Here is a 24,372-nt window from a genome sequence, read left to right on the forward strand (position 1 = left end):
TTTTTCATATACTATAAAGGAGGAAAAACGGGTGCAGATCCAATTTTTTTTCCTTTGCAGTTCAACAGAGGCCGATATCCATGAGAATTGCTGGTGTTCAGCACCTTTCAGGTTCAGTCTGTAAAGTAGAGTGGAGGTGCTCATCTACATTAGGAATTCAAATCTGGTCTGTCCTGCTTTTCCTGGAAGATTCTGTGGAAGACTAGAGAACTAGTGGGATTTACACATCACAAGCAGCAAGGAACAAACCTGAGCAAATAAGAAGGAAGTATTAAGAATATTATCATTCTGACTGCTTAAAAATGCTTTTAGGTGTCCAGGTAGTCACCCTATAATTTTGAAGGCCAAGGTTTCAACCTACCCTTCACCATCCAAAAAAACTGGTCATCCTAGATAAAGAAAATAACCTTGTCACCTGGGCAGTCCTACATTGGGAATTAAAAAATAAAATCAAAATTAGAAACCACCATTAGCATATTAGCATATTTTCATATTTAAAACATGCAGCTTTATTCATGAGGAATACCCTTTTAAGTGAATGGAATGTTGAATCACACTATTTATGTATTAATATTTACATTATGATCATTAGGTTTCATAATTAACAACAAATGGGAGAAATTCACAACTCTCATTGAACTATTTTTTTTCAAGGAACCTGGTACTGACAACACTGCATTGATTCATATTCATAGGGTTAACACAATTGAAAGAGATGAAATTTCTGTAGAAAAGCAGGGATCCCAAAAATCTGCAGTACAACCTAAAATCCATAGGATGCACAGAAATTTTCATACGTGGATTTCCAGTGCCCTTGCTTTTACTTTCAGGATACCAGTAAATACTATTTATCTGTAGATTTTATTTGGCATCGATATAATGGAAATATACATGTGCATGCATGTACACAGATATACAAAAGGATACAATATTATTGCTGATGTTGGGTCTCTGTAGTAATTTTTAAGTTATTCAAATTGTTTTCTGTCAAGACCCAAAAATGCCAGAGCATTGCCAGCTTTGAGTTTATCCTGTAAAAGAATGTATATTTTTATAGACAACCTTACAAATGATGTGTATGTTAACATCTAAGGACTGGAAACAGGATTTTATTAATAATGTCTCAGGGTATCCCTTTCCATGGAATTACCTGGAGGAGGAGGCCTGTGGTTGGGGAGGTGTGAAAGAATCCTCTACAAGGCTTCCCTCATATCATTCTATTGGGGTGGGTGCAGAGAGTTTTCCCTATGTGTTCCACAAAATGAGACATGGTTACCAGTATATTCCTACAGAGCTTAACAGATTCCAGGAGATCCCCAATGCTCTGTGCCTCCATATTGGCTCTGGGATCCCTATACTTGGCTGTACAATTCTACCCTGCTATATTGCTCACTCTTCTTTCCTGATTCACTATGGAGTATATTGCAAAAGCTTGCTTTCCTAAGTCATTTAGGCCCCCAATTGAGCAGTTTATCCTTATTCAACAAAGCACTTAAGTACATACTTAAATCATATTGAAGTCAAGTTTATGCACGTGAACTGGGTCTTAAAGACAAAGGGGCTTATCCAATGCCCTCTGAAGTCAATGGAAAACTCTCATTGACTTCTTAGGGACTTGGATAAGGCTCTAAAAATGGAGGCTTAAAAACTGAAATAAAAAATGTAGAGAATTGTACCTTTAGTCCATTATCAAACTCTTCCATAGAATCAATCAGTTTTCCTGGTTCTAATTCCCCCAGTGGAAAAGGGTAATCTGTACCCAAAAGAACTTTGTCCTGCAAACAGAGAAACAGGTTGTGCATTTCAGAATGAAATAAAATAGCTACACATCTTCTATGGGGTTCTTATAAACAGCATAACATAATGAGTATATGCAGTACAGATAGCTGTGGTATCTATGTTTCAATCATCTTTAAGATTCCAAGTTTTGTTTTCTAAAAAACCCAAAAATCCCAAAAAGAACACTTCCCAAGGTTTCCTTTATTTTGTACAAAATTCTGGAGGAACTGATTTTTGTATAGAAGGGAAGAGATTGACAGAACCCAAGAATGATGACTTTAAGGGCCAGCCATGCTTGGGTGTATTTTCATCTTGATGCATGGAAAGTTAAGAATGTAAATCCTTCATGTACAGAAAACATATATCCCCTTGCAGGAATGTGGTAGGAACAGTGAAACCCTTCTTAGTTTGATTAACTGAAGTAATCTGATATTGCCTTGAAATGTATAAAACAAAGAATCCAGTGCTTATCTTGTTTGGGTTCTGACCTGTGTTGACTATACAGTGATTCATATGTGGCCCCATCGATAAGTTGCCTTTAAAGGGGGAAAATGGGTATATTTCCTTTGCTTATGATATGTAAAGAATATCTGAAAGGATAGTATAAAAAAAAAGTTTAGTTTTATTTCCGCTTAATTTTCCTATTAGAAATCTGTGTCTTGTCTACATAAAAAGATTCTGCAGCAACTGGAAAACTAATGGAATTAGGGCATTGAGAGAGACCAGGGACTGAAAGCTGTGCATTTGAGAGGGGGAGAGAATTTTAGTTTAACACCTTTTTGATCAGGTGGTTTCCCCAGTTTGCTCTATATGGAGGCCACATGAACTTTAGCAAGTGAAAACTTACTCCCTTACTGGGACTTGGTTTTATTCACATAAGGAATTAAATGAACAATATAAAGTGAAGCCCTAACCTTCTCCCTGGGGTTTGGCTGCTCCCAGAATGTCTTTTAGGAGTCTGGTCAGCTTACATCCTGGGTATTTTAAAAAACGAGCAGCACTCCCACATTCCTTATGCTTGTTTGAGCTACCTGCAAAAATGAGTCAGAAAAACAGACACACATTTTCCAGCAGGATCAGCTCCTGCTAACAGTATGGTATCAGGCAAATAGTGACAGCTCTATTTAACTCTGATGCGTAAAGCACACTTGAGACCAAAATGTAAAAAAACCCAACCTTTCTGTCCCTTCAAGTATGGTAAGAGAGCTTACAACATATATCTCAAAGAAAAGTCCTCCAGAGCCCACCAGATTTTATATTCCAGGATGGACACACGGGCGCACACACCGACGTAGCTGCGCCACTATAAGATTTCTTGTGTAGCCGCTTTATGCCAACAGGAGAGAGCTCTCCCATCAACATAATTAATCCATCCCAATGAGAGACGGTAACTATGTCAGCAGGAGAAGCTCTCCCACCAACATAGTGCTGTGCACACCGGCACTCATGTCGGTGTAACTTACGCCGCAGGAGGGTGGAATATTCACACACCTGAGCGACATTACCACTTATGTCAACAGAACTTGTGTAAACATAGTCTTACAGTGTCACTGCTATATACAAGGTGGAACCCATTCTTTAGCATAAGCAGTTAACACATTTCAGGGGACTATTCAAGGTGAAGTGGCCCAGTAACACCCCTACAGTCATATGGGGAGCAGGGGAGGAAGGGAAACGGGAGAGTTGTTAGTGGGTTACAGATTGTTGTAATAAAAGTAGCTTAGCAGTGACATTCTGAGTTAGACTTTGTCTACACTAGCACTTGTGTTGGTCAGGGGTGTGAAAAAAAAACCACTCCCCTGACTGACATTAAATTTTACTGACAGACATGCTGGTGTGGACAGCGCTGTGCTGGTGGGAGATGCTCTCCTGCTGACATAGCTACTGCTGCTCTTTAGTGGTGGTTTAATTATGCCGACTGGAGAGCTCTCCCATCAGCATACAGCGGCTACACAGGAGACCTTACAGCGGTGCAGCTGCAGTAGTACAGCTGTGCCGCTGTAAGGTCTCTATTGTAGACATAGCCTTAGTTTCCCAGACCTGAAGAAGAGCTCTGGGTAAACTCAAAAGCTTGTCTCTCTCACCAACGGAAGTTGGTCCAGTAAAAAGATAGTACCTCACCCTCCTTGTCTGTCTAATATCCTGGGAGCAACATAGCTGCAACAACACTGCATACATTTTTAGAGTTAGTTTCCAGATTTATTTTGACCTGCTGTATATCACAGATCAACACCACCCAGCATCTGCATATTATACCTAACCACTGCAATTTTTGAATACTTGGGTTGGACAGTACTAAAATAATGTGAGGAGAACATGCATTAGGTGTTTTAGGATAGGACTGCTTTTGCTGATTTGCCAAATGCTGCTTATTTTTTCTGGCTCCAGTAGGTGTCACCCTGGGGTCTCTGAAAGATCCTCTCCTAAATCAGTAACTGGTTAAAAGGTAGGAAACAAAGGGTAGGAATAAATAGTCAGTTTTCAGAATGGAGAGAGATAAATAATGGTGTCCCACAGGGGTCTGTACTGGAACCAGTACTATTTAACATATTCATAAATGATCTGGAAAAAGGGGTAAACAGTGAGATGGCAAAATTTGCAGATGATACAAAACTAGCCATTCCCAGGACACTCTGTAAATGACTTGAAAGTTGCCATACTTTTAGAAAAAAACTTCAAAAACAGACTTCAAAGAGAAACTGCTGAGCTTGAACTGATCTGAAAACTTGACACAATCAAACTGGATTTAAACAGGGACTTGGAAGGGCTATCTCATTACAAGAAGTAATTCTCTCTGTTCACACATTCTCACCTCCTAATCAATGGTTGTGAATAGGCCTCAACTACTTCCCCATTGTTGTTCCTTAAACTTGGATGTATATACATGCCATTTGATTTCTATTTCTTGCATCTGACAAAGTGAGTTACAGCCCACGAAAGCTTATGCCTATAGAACTTAAATTTGTTAGTCTTTAAAGTGCTAGTTTTACGTTGTTAAAACTACTCAAGATAGTTAAGTCCAAAGCAGACTGTCAAGAGTTACAAGGGGATCTCACAAAACTGGGTAATTGGAAAACAAAATGGCAGATGAAATTCAGTGTTGATAAATGCAAAGTAATGCATATTGGAAAACAATCTCAACTATACATATAAAATGATGGGGGTCTAAATTAGCTGTCAAGAAAGAGATCTTGGAGTCATTGTGGCTAGTTCTCTGAAAACATCCAATCAGTGTGCAGTGGCAGTCAAAAAAGCTAACAAATGTTGGGAATCATTAGGAAAGGAATAGAAAATAAGACAGAAAATATCATATTGCTTCTTTATAAATCCATGGTATGCCCAGATCTTGAATACTGCATACAGATCTGGTCATCCCATCTCAAAAAAAAAAAAAAAAAAAAAAGATATATTGGAATTGAAAAAGGTACAGAGAAGGGCAACAAAAATGATTAAGGGTATGGAACAGTTTCCATATGCAAAGAGATTAATACTGGGACTGGGACTTTGCAGCTTGGAAAAGAGACGACCGAGGGGGGATATCATAGAGGTCTATAAAATCATGACTGGTGTGGAGAAAGTAAATGAGAAAGTGTATTTACTCCTTCTCATAACATAAAAACTAGGGATCAACAAATGAAATTAATAGGCAGCAGGTTTAAAACAAACAAAAGGACGTATTTTTTCACACAGTGCACAGTCAATCTGTGGAACTCTTTGCTAGAGTTGTGAAGGCCAAGACTATAACAGGTTTCAAAAAAGAACTAGATAAGTTCATGGAGGATAGGTCCATCAATGGCTATTAGCCAGGATAGGCAGGGATGCAAAACCAAGCTCTGAAGTGTCCCTAGTCTTTGTTTGCTAGAAGCTAGGTATGGGCGACAAGGGGTGGATCACTTGATGTTACCTGTTCTGTTCATTCCCCCTGAAGCACTATTGGAAGACAGGATATTGGGCTAGATGGACCATTGGTCTGACCCAGAGTGGCCGTTCTTATGTTCTTAAGATATATGAAAATGTAGAAGCAGCAAATTAATTGTATTCTGTATGTCAGATTAGAATAGGATAGAATTTATATATTTTTGTCTGCTAAAGGAATTTCTGAGAACAGTTACATGAGAAAATATATTAGAGTGTGTGTTTAAACGTCTCAAGGATGCTACTTCATTTACAATATGTTTACTGATACTGGAATGTTTTCTGCATGAGAATATACACGCAGGGGAAAGAAATGTTTTTTCCATGTGTGGCATAAGATGCTATGCATCTGTATTATTAGATAGATTTATTGAGAAAAGAGAATGAAATTCAGTTTAGCGTGTCAGATATAAGCTCAACCAAGCCAGGGAGATTTTCACATTTTTATTTAAGTTCTTTATGTGGGCCAGAGCAGAAGAAAGTCTGACATTCTGGTTTTTGTTCCTCTGTCATTAGAATCTCTGGTATAAACTATCCCAATGTAGTTTTTGTTAGTTTTCTGTGATTTAAAGTATTTTACAGCTGATCACTATATTGCCAATGAACTGATCTGATGAACTGCAGATAAAGAAGGACTTCTGGGAATATTATTGTGGCTCTGCCACTGACTTGCTGAGTGGCCTTGGACAACTCACTTAACTTCCTTGTGCTTCAATATTATCTGAGGAAAGAGTGTGTCAATATATGAAACAAGTGAGGTTCAAATGGGGCTTCAGTAGTACAAATATATACTGAGAAAACAGAGAGACAAGTTTATTCTAGCTGGTGCACAGAAGTGTCAGTTACACCTCCTGGCACCAGTCTTGCACCCCTTCCTTCCTATTGGGACTTACCCCAAGGGAAATAGGCAGGAGTGCTGCAGCTGGAAGGTGGCAGCTTTGCATTCTTCTGAGAGCCCTATAGTAGATGACCAGGAAAAGGTCATGTGGGGATAGACTGAATTATTTTATCCTGTGATCAGCGTAATGATGCTCTCTGGCCAACACTGCCCAGTTTCTTGTTCCATGCTGGCCTATTGTGTGCTGTCTGGCGGAGGGGAGCCTGCTGCAACTTGCATTGCTGCCTGCCCCCCTTCCATCTAGCCGATGATGTACCTCTGGAGTCTTCCACTAGAGTTAACTGACTTAGGTTGTGGGCTCTGTCTGACCTAGAAAGAGCACAAGGAATTTTGGAGGGATGGAGTTAAAGATACATGATACATCAAAGTGGTTTCTGAGTTTTTAATGCTTACGGGTTCCAAGCCAGCACTCCACACTCTGACTCCAGGTGATGGGTGTCCCCCAAAGACATTAAGTTAAGTTACATCTATTAAGTTATGCAAATCTTTGCACACACCTGATGCCTTCCCAGCCCAGCTCCTGGCTTTGCACTGGAAATTTATTTGTCCTACTTCTAACAGTTTTACATTCTACTGTGTTGCCAGTGCTCATGATTTCATTGCAAGAGTTGCAATATTTGGTGTGTTTTTAAATGTCCCAGCTCCTGGAGACAAGTGATTATGTGAGAATCTTAACTTTCATTTAAAAGAAAAAAAAAGTGAATTCCCAGCACCTTATGGTTGCAGAGAAAAGTTTTAAAACATGACCTGAATGCATCTTAAAGGTGCACAGACCAGAAGACATTGAAAAAGAATGCAAAATTTGTTATTTAAAAAAACACAACCTCATGATTTTTAAGACAATTTCATGATTTTGGGGAGGGCTTGACAGTTTTTCCAATGCTTGGGTTTGGCAATACTGCAATAGGAAGCCAAATCTGCTGTTTATTTAGGTCCAGATTTCAGCCCCTTTACTCTAGTAATCGCATTGGAGTCAGTGAAACTACTCATGAAGCAAGAAGCTATTTGACATGAGTAAGTGTGGCAGACTTTGGCCTTTAGTATCTCCTTCAGATGCTTGCCTGTCTAGTTTATTATATATTCATTTAGTACCTCCTATACCTGATTTGAGATAATTTCTATTTGTTATGTGTTGAGCTAATTCAAGCAAAGCTTGGATTCCACATGGTTTCATGAAATGTTATCAAAAGTTTTCTGAAAAAAATAATGAGCACTCTTTGCCTCTGCTTCATGGCATTTGTGCTGCTCTGGCTCAGGAGTCCCTTGTGTAGGGGAATTCCCAAGTAGTGTAAAGCTGGTGTAGCTGGTTCTTTGTCACCTGCTCCTGGCCCTCTCAATTGTGGGGCTGGGACCACGGAGTCCTCCACTTCAGTAATCCCTGGCTGGTGTAATTGCTCTTACGGGACCCATTACAAACTAATGTTACATAAAGCAGTCCTGAGGCTGCCATTTAATTCACAAAGAACAGAAGCTGACTCTCATGTGGTCCTCCCCCCAGCCTCCCCCATAAAAAAAATGTTTGGGCTTGTGGACCTGAAAGATTTGGCAATAGAAGAATGGAAGTCTGAAGTTACTATTTTTATATAGTGCTGTAAGCACACAGGGATTGTAAGCTCTTTGGGGGCAGGGACCATTTCTACCTCTTTGTTTGCACAGCTCTGATCAGGACCTCTGGGCACTAATGTGATATGAGTAAGGTTATAACTTTGTCACAGGTATTTTTACTAAAAGTCAGGGACAGGTCATGGGCAATAAAAAAAAAATTCACAGAAACCATGACCTGTCCCTGACTTTTACTAAAAATACCCTGCGGAAGGAGGGAAACAGAGCTGCCCTGTAAATCAGCTGTTCCGCAGTTCCAGGACCAGCTGGCCAGCCAATCAGCTGTTTGGTGGCATCAGCCCTGGGGGCCAGCTGGTTGGCCAATCAGCTGCTGCTCTGTGTCCCCTGGGCTGGCTGCTGATCAGCTGTTTGGTGGCAGTCTGGGGGCTGACAGATGCTTCAGCCCAGGCCCAGAAGTCACAGAGGTCCCGGAAAGTCACGGAAATCGTGACCTAATCTTATCCTTAGATATGAGTAAAAAATAATCATAATGGTGTGCTTCACAATACTCCAAAGAAAAGAGTCCCTTCACACAAACGCTTAAAGAGTGACAAAATCAATGGGTGTAATACAATACAGACAGGTACAGTGCCACACATGTAAATCTGAAGTAGTCATTGTAGCTGGAAGCTTAGTGGAGGAAGGGGAAGTTAAAAAGAGGTTTTAAGAAGGAGAAAGGGTGGGTGCACGAGAAGTGGGAAGTTGTTTTAAATAAAAGGACTATGTAAAAGGTGTGAAGATGAGAGGAGGAAGGAGAAAAAGGGAACAGTTAGGATGTTGTGAATGGAGGCATGCAGGGCTTTATATTCAGAAAGATATATTTGATATGTTGGAAGTGCAACACATATGTATTTATTAAGCCCTTGCATTTTTTCCTGTATTTCCGTATCCCAACCACTATTTTTATCCATAAGCAAGATTTTATTGCTGTTCTTGTCAGAAACAGTCATTACTCTGTGTGTGCATATGTATTTATATCCATAGAAAGTCAGGAAAAGTATTGATAGGCACTAAAAACAGTGTCATTTTATAAGCAGTGCAATGAAATGGGAAGTTTACAATCTACCTCCTAATACGTAGGAAGCAAAGGACAACAAATCTAGTTTCTCAGATTGAATTTAGACAACAGGATCAATTGTGGAAAAGACATTTTTCTAGCCCTTAAGCCTGTAACCTTTCCAGACTAAGAGACACCTTTCTACCTCCTGTCATATAGCTAAGCACAAATTTTGTTTGTAATAAACTTAGGTTGCATGGTTTCAGTTGTCATTGTGGGCATTTCATACAGCTCCCAATTTAAATCTCCCTCTGGCTTCTGGTGACTTTAACCAGCTACTTGGTCTTCACTCTGTCTTCACTCAGTGGAATAGTAGCCTTATTATGTGCAGCTTTGTCTATAGAACTCTCCCTATATTATTTGGGTGGTTAATTGTGCTATCAAGCTGCTGAGTCTTGTGGGCATCTTCAAATGGTAAGTCTGCCTGCCCTGCAGAGATACTCTGGGGGAGCTGCATGAAGATGTAAAGACTCACAAGTGGTGGGTATTCCAACAGAGACCCTGATCCAAAAACCGATTCACTTCAATGGGTTGTGGACTACACCCAGAATGCATAGCTAACTATAATCAATAGCTTCTAAATGTTGCTCTTTCTTCTCTGGCTAGTCAAAAGATCCCTGTGTCAGTGCTACAATTTATTAATTACAGGGGTCTGCACAGACACCTAGTGGTGAAAGTGGGTAATTAGCTGCAGTTTTTTAGTATTTGATGCTGAAGAGAAAACATTGGCCATAGTGTGCCTCTGAGTTCTGCATGTGGAGGGGGCCCTTATGGAAGCAACCCCGACTTTCCTGTGGAGGGTGCTCTGAGGGGCCAGGGAAATGTGTGGGGAGGGAGCAAGCAGTGGCTGCGACAAAGAAGGAGAAGGCATAGGCTGTATTTACAGTTCCCCTCCATAGTGGGTTCCCCTGCCAGATACAGAAGCCCTGTGGGGGTTCCCGAGATTCACAGCACAGCGACACAGGCCTTCTGGACAGATGGCTCTAAGCGCCTGCTGATCCCTTGGTATCCATACAGATCTCTGCTTTCATGGAATTTGTGTGCTATTCCCTTGACTGGTTCCAGGGAAGGGCAAACATTGCCCCCCATAGAGTAACTGGGAAGAAAACAGATTCCATCATTTGGCCCCCTTCTGCAGGTTTGCCCATGGAAGGGACTGTTCAATCACACTAGTATTCGGGACATTACAGTTTAGGGTTGTTTTTGTCATCCCATACTCTTTTTTAAATAGGCAGCTACTATATTCACTTGCCTTTAAGCCATAACAATTAAACTATTTTGCATTCTGTGCAATTTAATATGCCTCTCAGGATTTCCACATGAATTCAATTCAGTGATTTTTCAGCCTACTGCTTCCCAAGCAGAAAGATTTCCTTAAATAAAAATGTTTTTATGGAAACAGTTGGAGATTTTATTTCTTTGGGTTTGGGGTTTTTGTGGTGGTTTATGAATAAAGCAAGAATCCTAACTATATTAACAAGGTAATATACCCAACTCTACCCATCCGCCTGCATGCCTAATCCCTTTGAATCCTATTACATTACAAAAAGAGAAATGCCTGGAAACCATTTTTAAAAGGGTTTCAGATAAACATGGGGGTACTTCTCAGGAATGTTCAGAGGCTTAATTTTTGTAAATTGCTTTGAGATCTTCAGGGAAGGCATTTTGGAAGTGCAAATTCATAATACTTTTTATAAAACTAATCCTAATATTTGACATATATAATGCAGGACTTAAGAAATGGTTGAATTTCAGCTATAAATGGTCTTCCTTAAATTTGCCTTGAGGAAGGCCATTCTCAGTTGAAAAATAACTACTGGCCACTAACTAACCACCTGGATTGGAAGTATCTAGCCCCCAAAAGGGGGCTGAAATAATTTTCTATTTGTGTCCATATTTGAAGCATGGTAAGATTCTCACTCGAGTTCCTCAAGACAGAACTGAATGCAGTATGACTCACCTGGGCATTACCAGCCGTATATAATAGGAAATGTTCTAACTCACCTCTCCTATTACATCGATTAGCAGCTTTAGTGCATGAGGATCATGGACAAGTGAATCCGTATAAAATGAACCAAGGTATTTCTTTGGATCAACTTCATTATCCACTGCACACAAATCAGGGCGCACATTGAATCCATGGGAAATACGCCCCACTGTATATGGGAAAGCGCCACCTACAAAGAGGTAATTTTATTGAAAGTTGAAATTATTTCTTTGCTTTACTAAACCTGAAAATACAGGAATGAAAAAAGCTAATTTGTCAACAGAGAGATAAGTTATTGTGCAGCTATAGAAGTGAGTATAATATATAATGTTTGAGCAAAAGATCTTAATCACAAACAACCCCCTGTCCAAAATGTAATAAAATAGTGCAAATAAGCATCGTTCCATCGAGGTCAATAGAGAAACTCCAATTTACTCCAGCAGAAGATTTGGCTTCAACATTATAAGAACTGAATCATATCAATCGCTAAAGAGTAGCATACAGTGTTTATGAACAGGGCTTGAGATTGTGGAAGTGGGAGTAGGAAAACACACTCATTGGGCCAATAATGGCTGGATGTATGGTGGAGATGACTTTGTCAGCTTATTTTGGGTAGGGAGAGTGTTCACAGCACTGCTCATGATCTCCCCATCACAGCTGGCTCAGTAGCTGTACAGTCTTAAGGCCATATTTACCATGGTAGTGGAAGCAGAACACAAGTTTTTGCTAGACATGTGGTGAAATCCTGGTCCCATCAACTTTAATGGGGCCAGGAATTGTTTTTGCTGATATAGACAGGCCTTTTGGAAGACACTATCGGCCCTTTGAGCTACATGTTGTGAGATGGGTTGTTTGTGAGGATGGAGGCAATTTTTAAATGATGGCACAGTGATAAGTGAAAGCACTATAACATTTGATGGACAGAATTACTGTGCTTTCATTAGTAAGAACCCTGTTCGTCAATGCAAGTAAATTCCTCATGCATTGAGGGGAGAAATAGATGTATCTGATTATTACATAGATAAAATACATGCCCAACAGTTGTACATCTTCTCTTCACTTAAGTTTGCTTGATATTTACTTGAACTTTACAGTTTCCTAGACCGTGCTAGCCTGGATCTCTAGTCCTTATGATTATAAGGAAAACCTTTGAAATATGAACCCAATGTAAACTGAAGCAGTGATGTCTGTCTCAGCTAGTAGACAACCTGAAACGATAGGTTCTTGGGAACTTCCCCTATCCATTATCAATGACTGTTAACACTGAAGCATGAACAATAATAATTTAAATATCAACATTATCAATTTCACTACAGAGCAAAACATTAAAGAAAAAAGAGGGAATATCAGATTCTGAAGATCTGCAAATCCTATTTGTTTAGCACCTTGTTTTGATGTCTCATTTTTCCATTTCAAGAGAGCTGAATTTGGTGTGTAGGTGGAAATAATATACTTATTGACAACCATTATTCAAGCTACACGTGCCAGCTCTTGCCATGAGATATAAATGTCTCTGTTCCCTTCTCCTCCTTACATTTCCTCCCCAGCTGTCCATTCTCTTTCTTCAAGAACATAAATTCAAAAGAAAATTGCTTCCCACTGGATGTCAAAACAGAAAAATGGCCAGGTCATCAATACACCAGAAAACATATGTGCCTCTTTAAAGCCCACCCGATTCCATATGATAGTATGAGCCATGGTGCAAAGTTATCCTGGTCATAGATTTTATACCACACAGCAGGCAAATCAATATAAAGACTATAAAGTTAGCCATGAAGGCTTCATTATTTATATCAGATATGGTTGCATGTCATTTTTTTCAGACACAACCCTGAGAGCAAAAATCATAGCTCTGATGTATTTAGAAAAAACTCTTTTTTTCCATTTTTACCTTCTTTTAAAAATTTATATAAAACTGCACTTAAAAACAAACAAGTGGGAGTAAGTGCAACATCAATATTTCTGCCTTCATCACTGGAGCACAGTAATATTTAAAAACTTAGAATACGACTGTCAGTAAAGTTTTTGTGATCTCTGCATTTTTGTGATCACCTGCATTTCAGTTTGTATCTTTCATTGATATAAGCTTTTCTGTGTTTCCCTCTGCTCAGACTGTGTGCCTTTTCTTCTTACTGGAGAAGCTCTTTCCTGAGTATCTCTGAGTTGGTGCTGGCTTCTGATTTTGTTTCCAGTTTACTCTCAGCTCAGATTTGAAAAGGAAGGAAGGAAGAAGGCAGGGGGAGGAGATGAAAAAGAAAGAAATTCTGAACAAACAACTCATCTTCAGCTATTCTGATGTTTCACTTGCCAAAGAAGTTGCCAGAAAATGTTGAAGAGGCTACAGCTTTTCTTTCCCCCCACACCATCCATAAGCATTTTGATCTTATAAGCTCATCTTAAATGCAGAATTAAGATGGGCTATTAAAAAAGCCCTGCCTAGAGTAAGTAATTTGTGGTGACTGTTTAATTACTGCTTTTGATTAAATCTGCTGTGTCGTCATACTTAGTCTCAATGACATATCAAAACTGAAGGGGTAGATTCTGCATCCTTTTGTATGGAAAACTCCTATTTAATTATTGGGTTTGGGTTTTGAGTGAACATTTTTGTCAGAAAACTAGACACTTACGGGTGCCAATGAGAAGCTTATTTTCAGAAAGTAGAAGTTACTGAGAAGCATTACACAAAGACTGCTTGATCCATTTTTGATCGCTTGTGATAAATTTGTGTTATCCCATCTGCATATTTGAAAACCAACCCACAAACTATGGCCTCACTCCAAATCTTTCTGGAGCAAAATTCCCATTGACTTCTAAAAGGGTAAGTAGGTCATACTGTTTGTATTCAAACCCAGGTATCAACACCAATTAACGTAGGGCATCTCTAGAGATAAGTGAATACTTTGGTCTCCAGGCCTTTTCAATCCTTGGCTTTTTTGCTCAGACTATCAACAAGGATGCCAATTACTGACAGCTGTAGTGGTGTTTTCTGATGTGGACACAAGTCCACTGGAAACTGGACTGAGACCACAAACCCAAATATTTGAACTAAACTGAGTCATTAGGAATAACAAGGCCTGGTTTCTTTTAACACTCACCTTTAAAATGACTTGTTCCTTTTTAAATCATCTCCTTTGAGATAGGCCTGTGTCTTTATTTTAACTTTATATTTTTACTGTGTCATTTTTCAAATAAAATACAATTAAATACTTGAATTTGTTATGATAACAGACAACATTAAATTACATAACCATTCAGTAATACCCAGCAAGAGCAGTGGCTTCTGAGGCAAACTACCTACCTCCATGGGCAAAGCAAACTTTCAGTTTAGGAAAAATTTCAAAAATTCCTCCCATAATCATGGAGCAAATAGCAATGGTTGTTTCCCCTGGCATGCCTAACAAGAAAAAGTTTCATAATATAAGACATCACATTGCACCTTGATGTTCTCCCTTCCCCCACCCCCAATATCCTCTGTACTTAATGCCAAAGTTAAGTTACAGTGCAAATGAAAAACTACATAGTATTATTTTCTTATTATAGAAGCACTCAACCCTATTAGTCAGTTAAGGTTCTCAAATTGTGGTCAGAAAACAGGACTAGGAACTAAGAATTCCTGAGCTGTAATCTCAGCTCTAACACAGACTCTCTCTCTCTCTGTCTTTGGGCCAAAATTTTCAAACTTGGGTGCCTAGAGTTAAGCACCTAAAGCTAAATTTAGGAGCCTAAACCAGTGAAAGGGTGTTGGGGGTTCTCGGTACCTCTAAAACATCAGGTCACTTATATGCCTAACTTTAGACACACAACTTTGAAAATTTAGGCCTTAAACTCTCTGCCTTAGTTATCCTGTCATACGGGTTTAATAACACTTACCCAGCTCAGAAGGGAGTTGCCAGGATTAATTAATGTTTGTGCAGTGTTCTGAAGATGTAAAGCCCTACATAAGTACCATGAGAATGTGTTTTTAGGTTACTGCATCTCATTAACAATGTTCAGTTCTTTTTGACACCACGTCAAACAGACCTGCATTGAGTAAAGTATCTGATATAGTGGTAAAAATGGTGTGAGCAGCTGTTAGCCCATTTACACTAGAGCTCACAACATTGCTAACACCAGTGGATTTAAACCAGGATTAACAAAAGACCCTAGTGAAGATAAGGCCAATGTAGTGCAACTCAATGCAAGCATGATGTTGGTGTGAACACTTGTGCACCTATGCTAGAAATTGCATGTGTGAAGGTGAGATGTTTCATAAGTGCAGTGGTAGCTGCAAAATGTTCTAGTGTAGATTGGGCTAAAGTGCCTGATTCTGTTCTCAGTCACAGTGGTGTAAATCAGGAATGATTCCATTGATATCTATGTACACAGTGCTAAACCAGAGTAAGTAAGAACAAAAGCAGGCCTAAAATTTTCCAGAACTGTCACAGATCTACCGACCGTTACTTCGTGCTGGACTGCAACTCAAATTTAACTGACAGATGTGAAACCAGACAATCCCCTATTGCCTTTGCCTCTAAGGAGCCTCGAGTACATGTTGTTTCAGCTATGGTTGAAATTAATTTTAAATTCAAAATATTCCCTTCCTGGTCTTTCTTTCAGAGGGCATCATACAAATTAATGTTTGTTATTTGCTAATTCCACCTGTCTTTCTTCTAATCATACTCCCTGGAGATCTGCTCTCTAGGAGGCAAGAGAGCACTAGATGCTGCTGCAAGCTCCTTAAATTCTAGTGATACAAATATAGATACATAAAACTTAGCCATTGAAGTTTACAGTGTTGACCTAATGGCAGTGTCTAATTTTAAAAAATGATTGACAAAAAAGTAATGTAGTCTTTCTCATGCAATTGTACATTTGCAATTGTCTCCTTGGCCTGATGTTTTTCAGCTAATGCCAGGTAATGAATGAAGGTTAAGCACTGTAACTATATACTCACCCACAAGCCAGGGTAGCCAGTACTTGGACATCCTTCCATTTGTCTGCATGTCCCAGGGATGCACAAATAGACAACAGTTTAATAATTCAGCAGCCTACAGTGAAAAGGAAAAAAATTATTATCTGGACTTAACGGTAGCAAAATGGACTCCAAAATGTATGTATGCTCCAGGCAATACTGCTAAAAAGGCATTTTTTTGCTCTGCCTATAAATAATTCATAGAAAGAATTAAAGGAAAAAAACGGAGGTGCTCACTTGGGCCCAAGTTGTAGCCCCTACACCAAGGCTGAGTAAATTGACTGGCTTGACACATACAGAATCCTCCCCCAAAACTAGCCCTAGTACAACTACAGGACACCAAGGGCCTCCAGGGCTGCTCTGCTCCTTTTCCCGTGTGTGTGTGTGTGTGTGCACGTGCGTGTGTGTGCATGAGGCTATGGATTCATACAGTCAGCATGTCCTCAAAGCCCATCACAGCAGCAGCACATGAGGCTTGCCTTTGTAGAGAACTACACTGAGTTAGAGCACAACCTCAAGTTAACAAATACTGATGCTGCCTGCAAAGCTGTGTTCAACATCATGTTAGTCAACACGCCTCCTCTAGGTAATGTTCTAACTTGGTGTAATTTTTCTAGTGAAGACAAGCCTCTGGCTAAAGATTCTGTAACCATGAGGATGGTGCTATTTACCTCTTCAACCCTGATCCTTACTCCCATTCAAAATTCTCACTGAGGGCTGCAGGATTGAGCTCGTATAAACATTTTGTCATTTAAGTAAAAGCGTTTGGATTTAATTGTTTGGTACAAAAGTGCTTGTCACGTTATTTGCATCTGTATCTTACTGCAAAGTGAAACTAAGTGCAAACTAACATTCTGCCTGGCTGTATTTAACACACTGGGGTGAATTCTCAGAGTATTTGGATAGAGATGCTTATCGAACAGAAGTCTGCTATGTTTGGGAACATTCATTACAGTGGGCAGTGTATTTGGCCCACTACATAGATTCACATTTAGAACTGTTTCCATCCAATCTTAAGGGTTAGAAATGAAGCTCCATTCTTCTCAGTAATCCATCTCCACTGGGACTACGTCTAACATTTCAAGACTTTGTGCAGCTTCCAGGAATAATGGATCTATCCTTTCGGAAAGCTGGGATTTCCCTCTTTTCCAATAGGATGCAATTCTTATTTCTAGCCTAAGTAGCTTAGTAGTGAGATCTAATTTGGATAATTTCTAGATATTTAAAAAATTTACAGTTGTACCGATGGTGTTAAGAGATTCGAACTTTACATGTAGGTTAATACACAAATAGTACCAATATATTTTTTAAAAGGCCATATATTTCTGAAATATTTGTTTTCTGTTAAATATGGAGCATAGCAAATTACATGATAGTGTGGTGTGGTTTAAAGCTTTTATGGGCAGGGATGACCTGAGTAGCTTGCCATCAACACAAACTCTTGCCACTGACTATACATGCACACTGTGCTTTTGATTTATTAGGAATGTGATAAAATAATATTAATGTATTAATTACATAATTTAGCACACATGTAAATCATGGTAGGTTAGATGTAATTGTGGGGAGTAGTGCTCATATAAATTAGTCTTTATTTTGTTATAAGTTGGTCTTAACTTCCCTCTCCTTTCTTTTTAGTGTTTGAATAGCTCCTCTATACAATATAGGGCCATCTATTTAGAGTGTTAAAGAGAATTTCCTTGCGAACAAACAAACAAAACAAACCCAAACAAAGAGTATACAAACCTTGAACACTGGGAATTCAACTGTTGGTAATTTTAGAAAAGAAAGCAGAGGAATTGTAGAGGTTATGGGCCCTGATTGAGTGAATTAGGCACATGCTTAACTTTAAGAACAAGTAGTCTAGTCTACTCTTGTGCTTAATAGGGATCTTAAGAATTCTATTTTGTCACATGTATGTCTGGACCTATGTTCGCTGTAAGGGACATAATCACAAGGTTAAACAATTTCTGGTTAACTAGTCTTAGGCAAGTAAAAAAAGCTAACATTTGTGGATAAATGCAAGCTCATGATTTGTGAATAGTAACTGTTGCCATAAGGATCAGGATTATATTTGTAAACAAAAAAATTGCAGCTCAGTAAGTGACTTGATGAACAGATATAGCTCAAGGCCAAATGTAGCTCTTCTTCATCCTCTTTACTTTCTAAGGATGTTTCTGCATGTGGTGGCAATTATTGTTGGAGGTAACTTCCTGAATATATTCCAACATATATTGACCGATGTAAGCATCCCCATAAGAGGGAGATTGATAAAAGACTGTGTGTGACCAAAAAATCGAATAAGCCATCAAGATGCTGTACTAACAATTCTCAAGCAAATTGAGAGTTCTGAAAAATAACCTCCATGAATCAATTGCAAGATGACAGATATAATAGCCTGTGAAACAGATACAGAATGTATAGAGATTAAATCCAGTAATTTGGACAAATGATGGTGCCCATCTGGACCTCATACTGTTTAAAAAAAAAGGTGAACTATAAACTCAATTTGGCATTTTTGGTGATGTTTACTCAATTCTGTGTGGCGCTTAGATTCCAAGGTCATCAGGGCCTGATCCAAAACCCATAGAAGTCTATAACAGTCTTTTCAAATACTTCAGTTGGCTTTAGATCAGGCCCTTGCTACATAAGAAATATCTTAGATACATTTCAAAAAATTAAATTACTGAGGCTTAGATTTTTCCAAATAGCTTATCAGCACTTCTTACTCAGGCATAGCTTCAAAGAGCATCACAGGAAGTTTGCCTGAATAAAGGCTCAATTCTGCAGTCCTTGTACACTCAGAACTCCCATTGACTTCATTGGGATTCCTGGGTGAATATGGGAGACAGCCATGAGTGCTTAATTGGACCTACAGGCTTGATTCTGGACCCACTGAAATAAATGGTAAAATCTCCCATTGACTTCAATGGGGCTGGATGAGACACTATATGAACAAAGTATCTTTGAAATGTACTATCCTTGCTTTTTAAAATTTATTATGTTAGTTTATTTGCAAATTCATAATGTTCAGTATTAGCTGTTTCCCCCACCATTTAGAGCAAATTTATGAGTGTCTCTTGTAATGATCATTCATTGCATAAAGAAAATTAGCTACACTAAGCAGACTTACTGGACCAAATTCTGCTCTCAGATATACCACTGTAAATTTAGATCATCTCCACTGAAATATTTGGATTTATACTAGTGTAACTGGCTGCTGAATTTGTGCCTTTTGTTTGGTTAGAATTCCATATCACAACATTTCTTGGGATAAATTAGGAAAAGTCTACTCACAGCATAGACACTAAAGAGCTCCGGTGCATTCAGGTCCCATTCGTTGATATGAGATCCTATCTGTACCCCAGGAAAGCCAAGTTCATTCACACAGCGATACATTTCCTTCACAGCCAGGTCTGGTGCTTGCATGGGTAATGTGCCAAGGCCAATAAACCTCTTGGGGTACTTTTTTACGGTAGCAGCTAAGTCATTATTTAATAATTGGCACAGATCTAAAGTATCCTGAGGTTTGGCCTGGGATAATATTAAGAAGAAGAGTACATTAAAATGTAGTTCTCAAATTTTATCACCTTGACAGATTTTGGAAGAAACACAAAGGATTGCATGTAAATTATCACCAAGAAAAAATGTCACAGCAAACAATACAAGGAGAAGACTTGAACCAATGCTCTTGCTTTACTAGTCATCCTGAATAGGTGTAAGACCTTAAGGCCAAATTCTGCCCTGCTTGAAATCAAAGGGTAAGGATTGATGAGTTGTGTCTGCTTTATCTTGCATACTCCTGTGTTAGTTGCTTTTCCTATTACCCGTCGGGGGTGTATAAGGCAAGGAAGAATCTGGATCCATTTGCTGATGCTCTCAGGATTTTTTTAGAGAATCTCTTATAGCACTCATGTGCCTGTCAGAAGGCAAATAGAGGTCTGGTGTAAGCAGTTGTGTCTTCCTGCTAAATTTCTGGGCAGAATGGAGTGGTGATTTAAATGGTGAAGTGAGTTACATCCATTTTCTTACCAGTTTATACACAAAGCATAAGTGGGTGTAAACTTGCCACAGTTTGGCTCTCAGTGGTAATGTAAAATTATTGTAACTTACGTTTTCAGAGGGCAGAATGGGGCACAAGAAGAAAACCAGCAAATAGGAGGGTGCAACATAAAATGTACCCCATGGACCAGACCGGGACCCCAAACTTTGAGTTTGTGTTCTTAAAAGGGGGTGTTTGCATCTGGGGTTTTGATTCAAGCACATCTCCGCTCAAAGACTGTGAATTCTCTTCTAAATATAGAAGCCAGGAATTTCAAATGGATTTAAGTATAGAAGCTAGAATTTTCAAATGGATTTTTGGCATAGCAAGTTCTCTCACCGCTGATTTCAAATCTCACCTTATTTACCTCTGCTCAGGTTTGATCATAGAGTTGGTCTAGTATCCAAATAATATTACTGATGCTGTACAAGAATAAAATAATTCCCCTGGTGAGGAATTGTAAAGGTTCTTCTGGTGGTATTATAATGAACATATTGCTCACATTTAAAATTACCAATTTCAGTATATACCCTTTGGGTTACATTGTTTACCAAAGGGTAAATTTCAAACAGACCAAGTAAAAAGGGAAGTGTATATCTGATCTGTATTTTCTGAAGGCATTCCCCTTCCCCTAGATTTTTAGTTAGAAATGAGTGTGAAGTAAAATTTCAGAGCCCTCCAAATTTTGTATATGTGAGTGGGGTAAGGTGAAATTGGGAACAAAATCCCAAATGTGGATTTTGCATCTGGCCTTTTTCTCTAAAATGAGCCAAACCAATCCATTAGATTTGACAGTCCCACAGTTTTAAGGTCTTTATTATCCAGATCTAAACTTTGCATCCTGGGCATATCTTTCTTTTTAACATAGTTGAATATTTACCATTTTATTACTGGAGTTGGGAATATGGAAGAATGGAGTGGAGAGAGGTGGAAATGTATAACATTGGAGCATGATGAATTTTTACAGAGAAAATGTGAACAAAAGATTTGTAAAATTTAAAAAAGTTCATAATGGTATTTCTAATATGGCAGCCATGACATCCAGGGAGAGCTACAAATTAATTGGTTCCCTGTTTTTTCCTCGGGTATGTTCAAGAAAAAACCAAACAAAATCCAAATAGAGATATTTCTGTTTCATAGAATATGGGACATGTCATCCAATACAAAGTACTAGAGGTGTGCAGTTAATTTATAGGCTGTTCTGTAATAATTTTTTATGTATGACACCTGTAACTGCATTTTTTATGTATTATCATTCAACATGATTTCTGTGGACTACTAGATACATATAGGAAATGGGCCAAGTTAATTCGTGATGTAACTGCATTGATACTAAATTAGTGAAGTTAAGGCATGAATCTAGCCCATTGTTTGGTAGGCTCAATCTTTCAGAAACATTTTTTTGTTTGTTTGATGCATCTGAAATAACTGTGAAGCCATTCTGTCAATCTAGTTGTGCTGTAAAATGGGAGGTGTAATTTCAGACTCAGAGCTTCCTGGACCAACAGCTTTCCCATGCTGGGAGTGTGATATTTAAAAGGAAGGGTCAATTTTTTGTGAATGTATCTGTTCTATTAAAGTGTATTTGTAATATTTCATCTATGCATTTCAATGTCAAGAAGATGGAAATTGCACAGGTACTCTTCAGTAGACAAATAAGATTCTTTATGACTTGCATCCAAACATGATTTGACAAAGTAGATTGGACAAATGACTCATTAAATTCTAGTTTCCTACTAGATGCTTTGAAGGAAAGTGGAAATCCCTCAAAGCACTTGGCTAATTCTGCAGTGCTGTGAGTGAACGAAGTGCATTCTTCCTGACTCCAGTACAAAGAAGGCAGATTTCTGTGTGACAATTTAAAAAAAAACCCATCTATTTATTGGAATTACAACCCAGTGAATCAGAACTCACCTGTTTTTCCTCTATATCATACATCCCAGTCCTAGATTCATGCTCTGTAAAGGTTCTCTCCCTGCCTGTTGCTGTTTCACCCATTCTTATTAAATGTTCTCCAGAGTGGAGCTCTGCAGAGTCCAGCTCCTGCTGGAGCAGCTTTGTCATGCTACTCTGCTGGCCTGTCTTCCATGGCCAGAGTAGCTTTGCTCTATATCTCTTACATTGCAGAATAAGCTTATCCTCACTGCAGAGTAGCTTTGTGTATTATTCTGGTGACTGGCTGAATGCCTAACTCACAGGCAACGTGAGTCTCATTATTCTGAATTTTATAGTACCTATGAATTACAAACTTTGTTTGCAAGGACTTACCCAATAGCTGAACATTACAGGAACTGTAGAAAGGGCTTGTACAGTGACTCCTGCATAGAAGGACAAAAGTTTTTAAATATGAAAATGCGGGTGATGATTTTGTTCTGGGTTTGATCCCATGCATTACAGATTAATTATATGGATTTGTCTGCTGATCTGCAGGAAGCAGATACATTCATAGGGATAGACTGGATAAAGGCACATTGTTCCTATAGAATAGTGGTTTTCAGGCTGTGGTCCATAGATCCCTGGGGATCGCTGACTATGTTTAAGGGGTCCATGAAAAGTTGTCATTATCATGGAACACAGTGGTTTTCAATTTGGGGGCCTGCAGACTATGTCTAAGATTTCCAAAGGGGTTCGTACTTCCATTAGAAATTTTTTAAGAATCCACAAAAAGTTGAGAACCACTGCTATGGAATGGGAATTAAGATTAAAATTTTGTCACGGTTATTTTTAGTAAAAGTCACAGACCAGTCAGGGGCAATAAACAAAAATTCACAGAGCTTGTGACTGGTCTGTGACTTTTATTACTGGCCATCGCTGACTTGAGGATCTAAATAAGAAGCAGCTGGGCTGGCTCCAAACAACTAATGGGGGTGGGGGGAAGGCTAGTCCCAGAACAGCTGTTCTGCAACCCAGGCAGCAGTTGCTCTGGCAGCCCCATGGCTGACAGTTGCTTCAGCCCTGCCCCAGAGATCCCAGAATCTGTGACTTCCATGACCTCCGTGACAGAATCATATCCTTAGGCATTGTACATGAGGTATCCATGGGAAGAATATAACTCAAAATGGGGAAAATAATTAATATGATGAGTCAGTCTAGCTCACCAATCAAAAGTGGGCATATGTGCAAATGAAAGTACTTTTATGAGTGAATAGTAATTATTCAGCTCCTCACCCCCATAACAGGATCTAGCTACTTAGCTCAATCCCTATAGATTTACACTTTTAGCTTTGGCAGTACCCAGTTCAGTCCCTGATGTTGACCAAGGTGGCCGTTGTCACATAAGTGGATGTATATGTGGAATTTGAATTGTTGTGGGCCACAGATACTCGGGATGAGCTTTCTGTGCCCATAAGAAGCATGTAACCCTCTGGTTACACAATAAACATACATTTGTCTTAATGTGGGACTATAAAAATTGATGTTTGGTTTAAAAAAAAATATTTTTGTTTGTTATTTGTGAAACAGATATAACAATTTTCTTTAGAATCACTTCAGTTCAGGGACAAAAATTTAGAGCAGCAGTTGCATGTGTGAGATCTATTTTTACACAAATAGATTGGTATTAATTTAAATACTTGCGTATACTTATAACTCTTGAAATTCTTTCACTTCATTTTCCATAAATGTATTTGGTCATGTAAAAAAGTTGAAGGTCCCACTTAAGACAGTGAGAATACATATTGGTTTTGCTCCCTTTGTGGTAACAAAGCTTATTATGATAAATGCAGAAACTTTGCATTCACTAATAGCACACTGAAATCAGTTAGTTTAAAAAATGAGTGAGAATTATTTCATTAACGACCCCTGCCTCAGAATCCCTCTGCCAAGTTTTGTGGTTTTATACTCTTTCCTAATTTTTTTTCCAGTGATTTTCTCTCATTGCTGTGTTAATGATCTATGCAAACAGAGGGAACTGACTCTGATTTTGCGAAGTCTGGTATAAAGTTAAGCCTATGCAAGTGCTTGCAGGATTGGGGCCTAACTGACTACACAAGGGAAACAGTGACACTGACTATAGGCAAGGTGCTGTTTAATACACACTAAAGCACTTAAGAAAAATATTTTCCCTTATAGTTATTCCGTTAAATGTTATTTGCAGTTGATTTACCTGCTGTAAAGTATTTTCATACTGAAGTGTGAATTT

General features: G+C 38.8%; 1 protein-coding gene and 1 long non-coding RNA gene across 5 annotated transcripts in view; both read right to left on the reverse strand.

The window, feature by feature from the left end:
* On the reverse strand, positions 1-491 carry LOC137153774 (uncharacterized). Its single transcript, XR_010919897.1, has 2 exons — positions 362-491; positions 1-249 (listed from the first exon to the last, which is right to left on the reverse strand). It is a non-coding gene; the product is annotated as an uncharacterized lncRNA (long non-coding RNA).
* An 18-nt stretch (positions 492-509) lies between these two features.
* The window catches only part of ACMSD (aminocarboxymuconate semialdehyde decarboxylase), a 78,026-nt gene continuing 54,163 nt past the window's right edge, over positions 510-24,372 (reverse strand). For 2 of the 4 annotated variants that reach the window (XM_067549540.1, XM_067549538.1), the window contains exons 4-10: positions 22,500-22,549; positions 19,487-19,723; positions 16,172-16,265; positions 14,537-14,632; positions 11,256-11,428; positions 1,677-1,775; positions 510-1,031 (exon numbers count right to left, since the gene is read on the reverse strand). In XM_067549540.1, the coding sequence (XP_067405641.1) occupies positions 969-1,031; positions 1,677-1,775; positions 11,256-11,428; positions 14,537-14,632; positions 16,172-16,265; positions 19,487-19,723; positions 22,500-22,549 (812 nt within the window). In that variant the 3' untranslated portion in view covers positions 510-968. Of the gene's footprint in view, positions 1,032-1,675; positions 1,776-2,693; positions 2,811-6,769; positions 6,902-11,255; positions 11,429-14,536; positions 14,633-16,171; positions 16,266-19,486; positions 19,724-22,499; positions 22,550-24,372 lie in introns of those variants that run through there. The other 2 variants (XR_010919898.1, XM_067549539.1) reach the window with 2 other exon arrangements.

This window comes from Emydura macquarii, unplaced genomic scaffold (genome assembly GCF_026122565.2).
Source record: "Emydura macquarii macquarii isolate MOO-44397 ecotype Brisbane River unplaced genomic scaffold, CSIRO-AGI_Emac_v2 contig_1253, whole genome shotgun sequence".
In the NCBI taxonomy this organism is placed as follows: domain Eukaryota; kingdom Metazoa; phylum Chordata; order Testudines; family Chelidae; genus Emydura; species Emydura macquarii.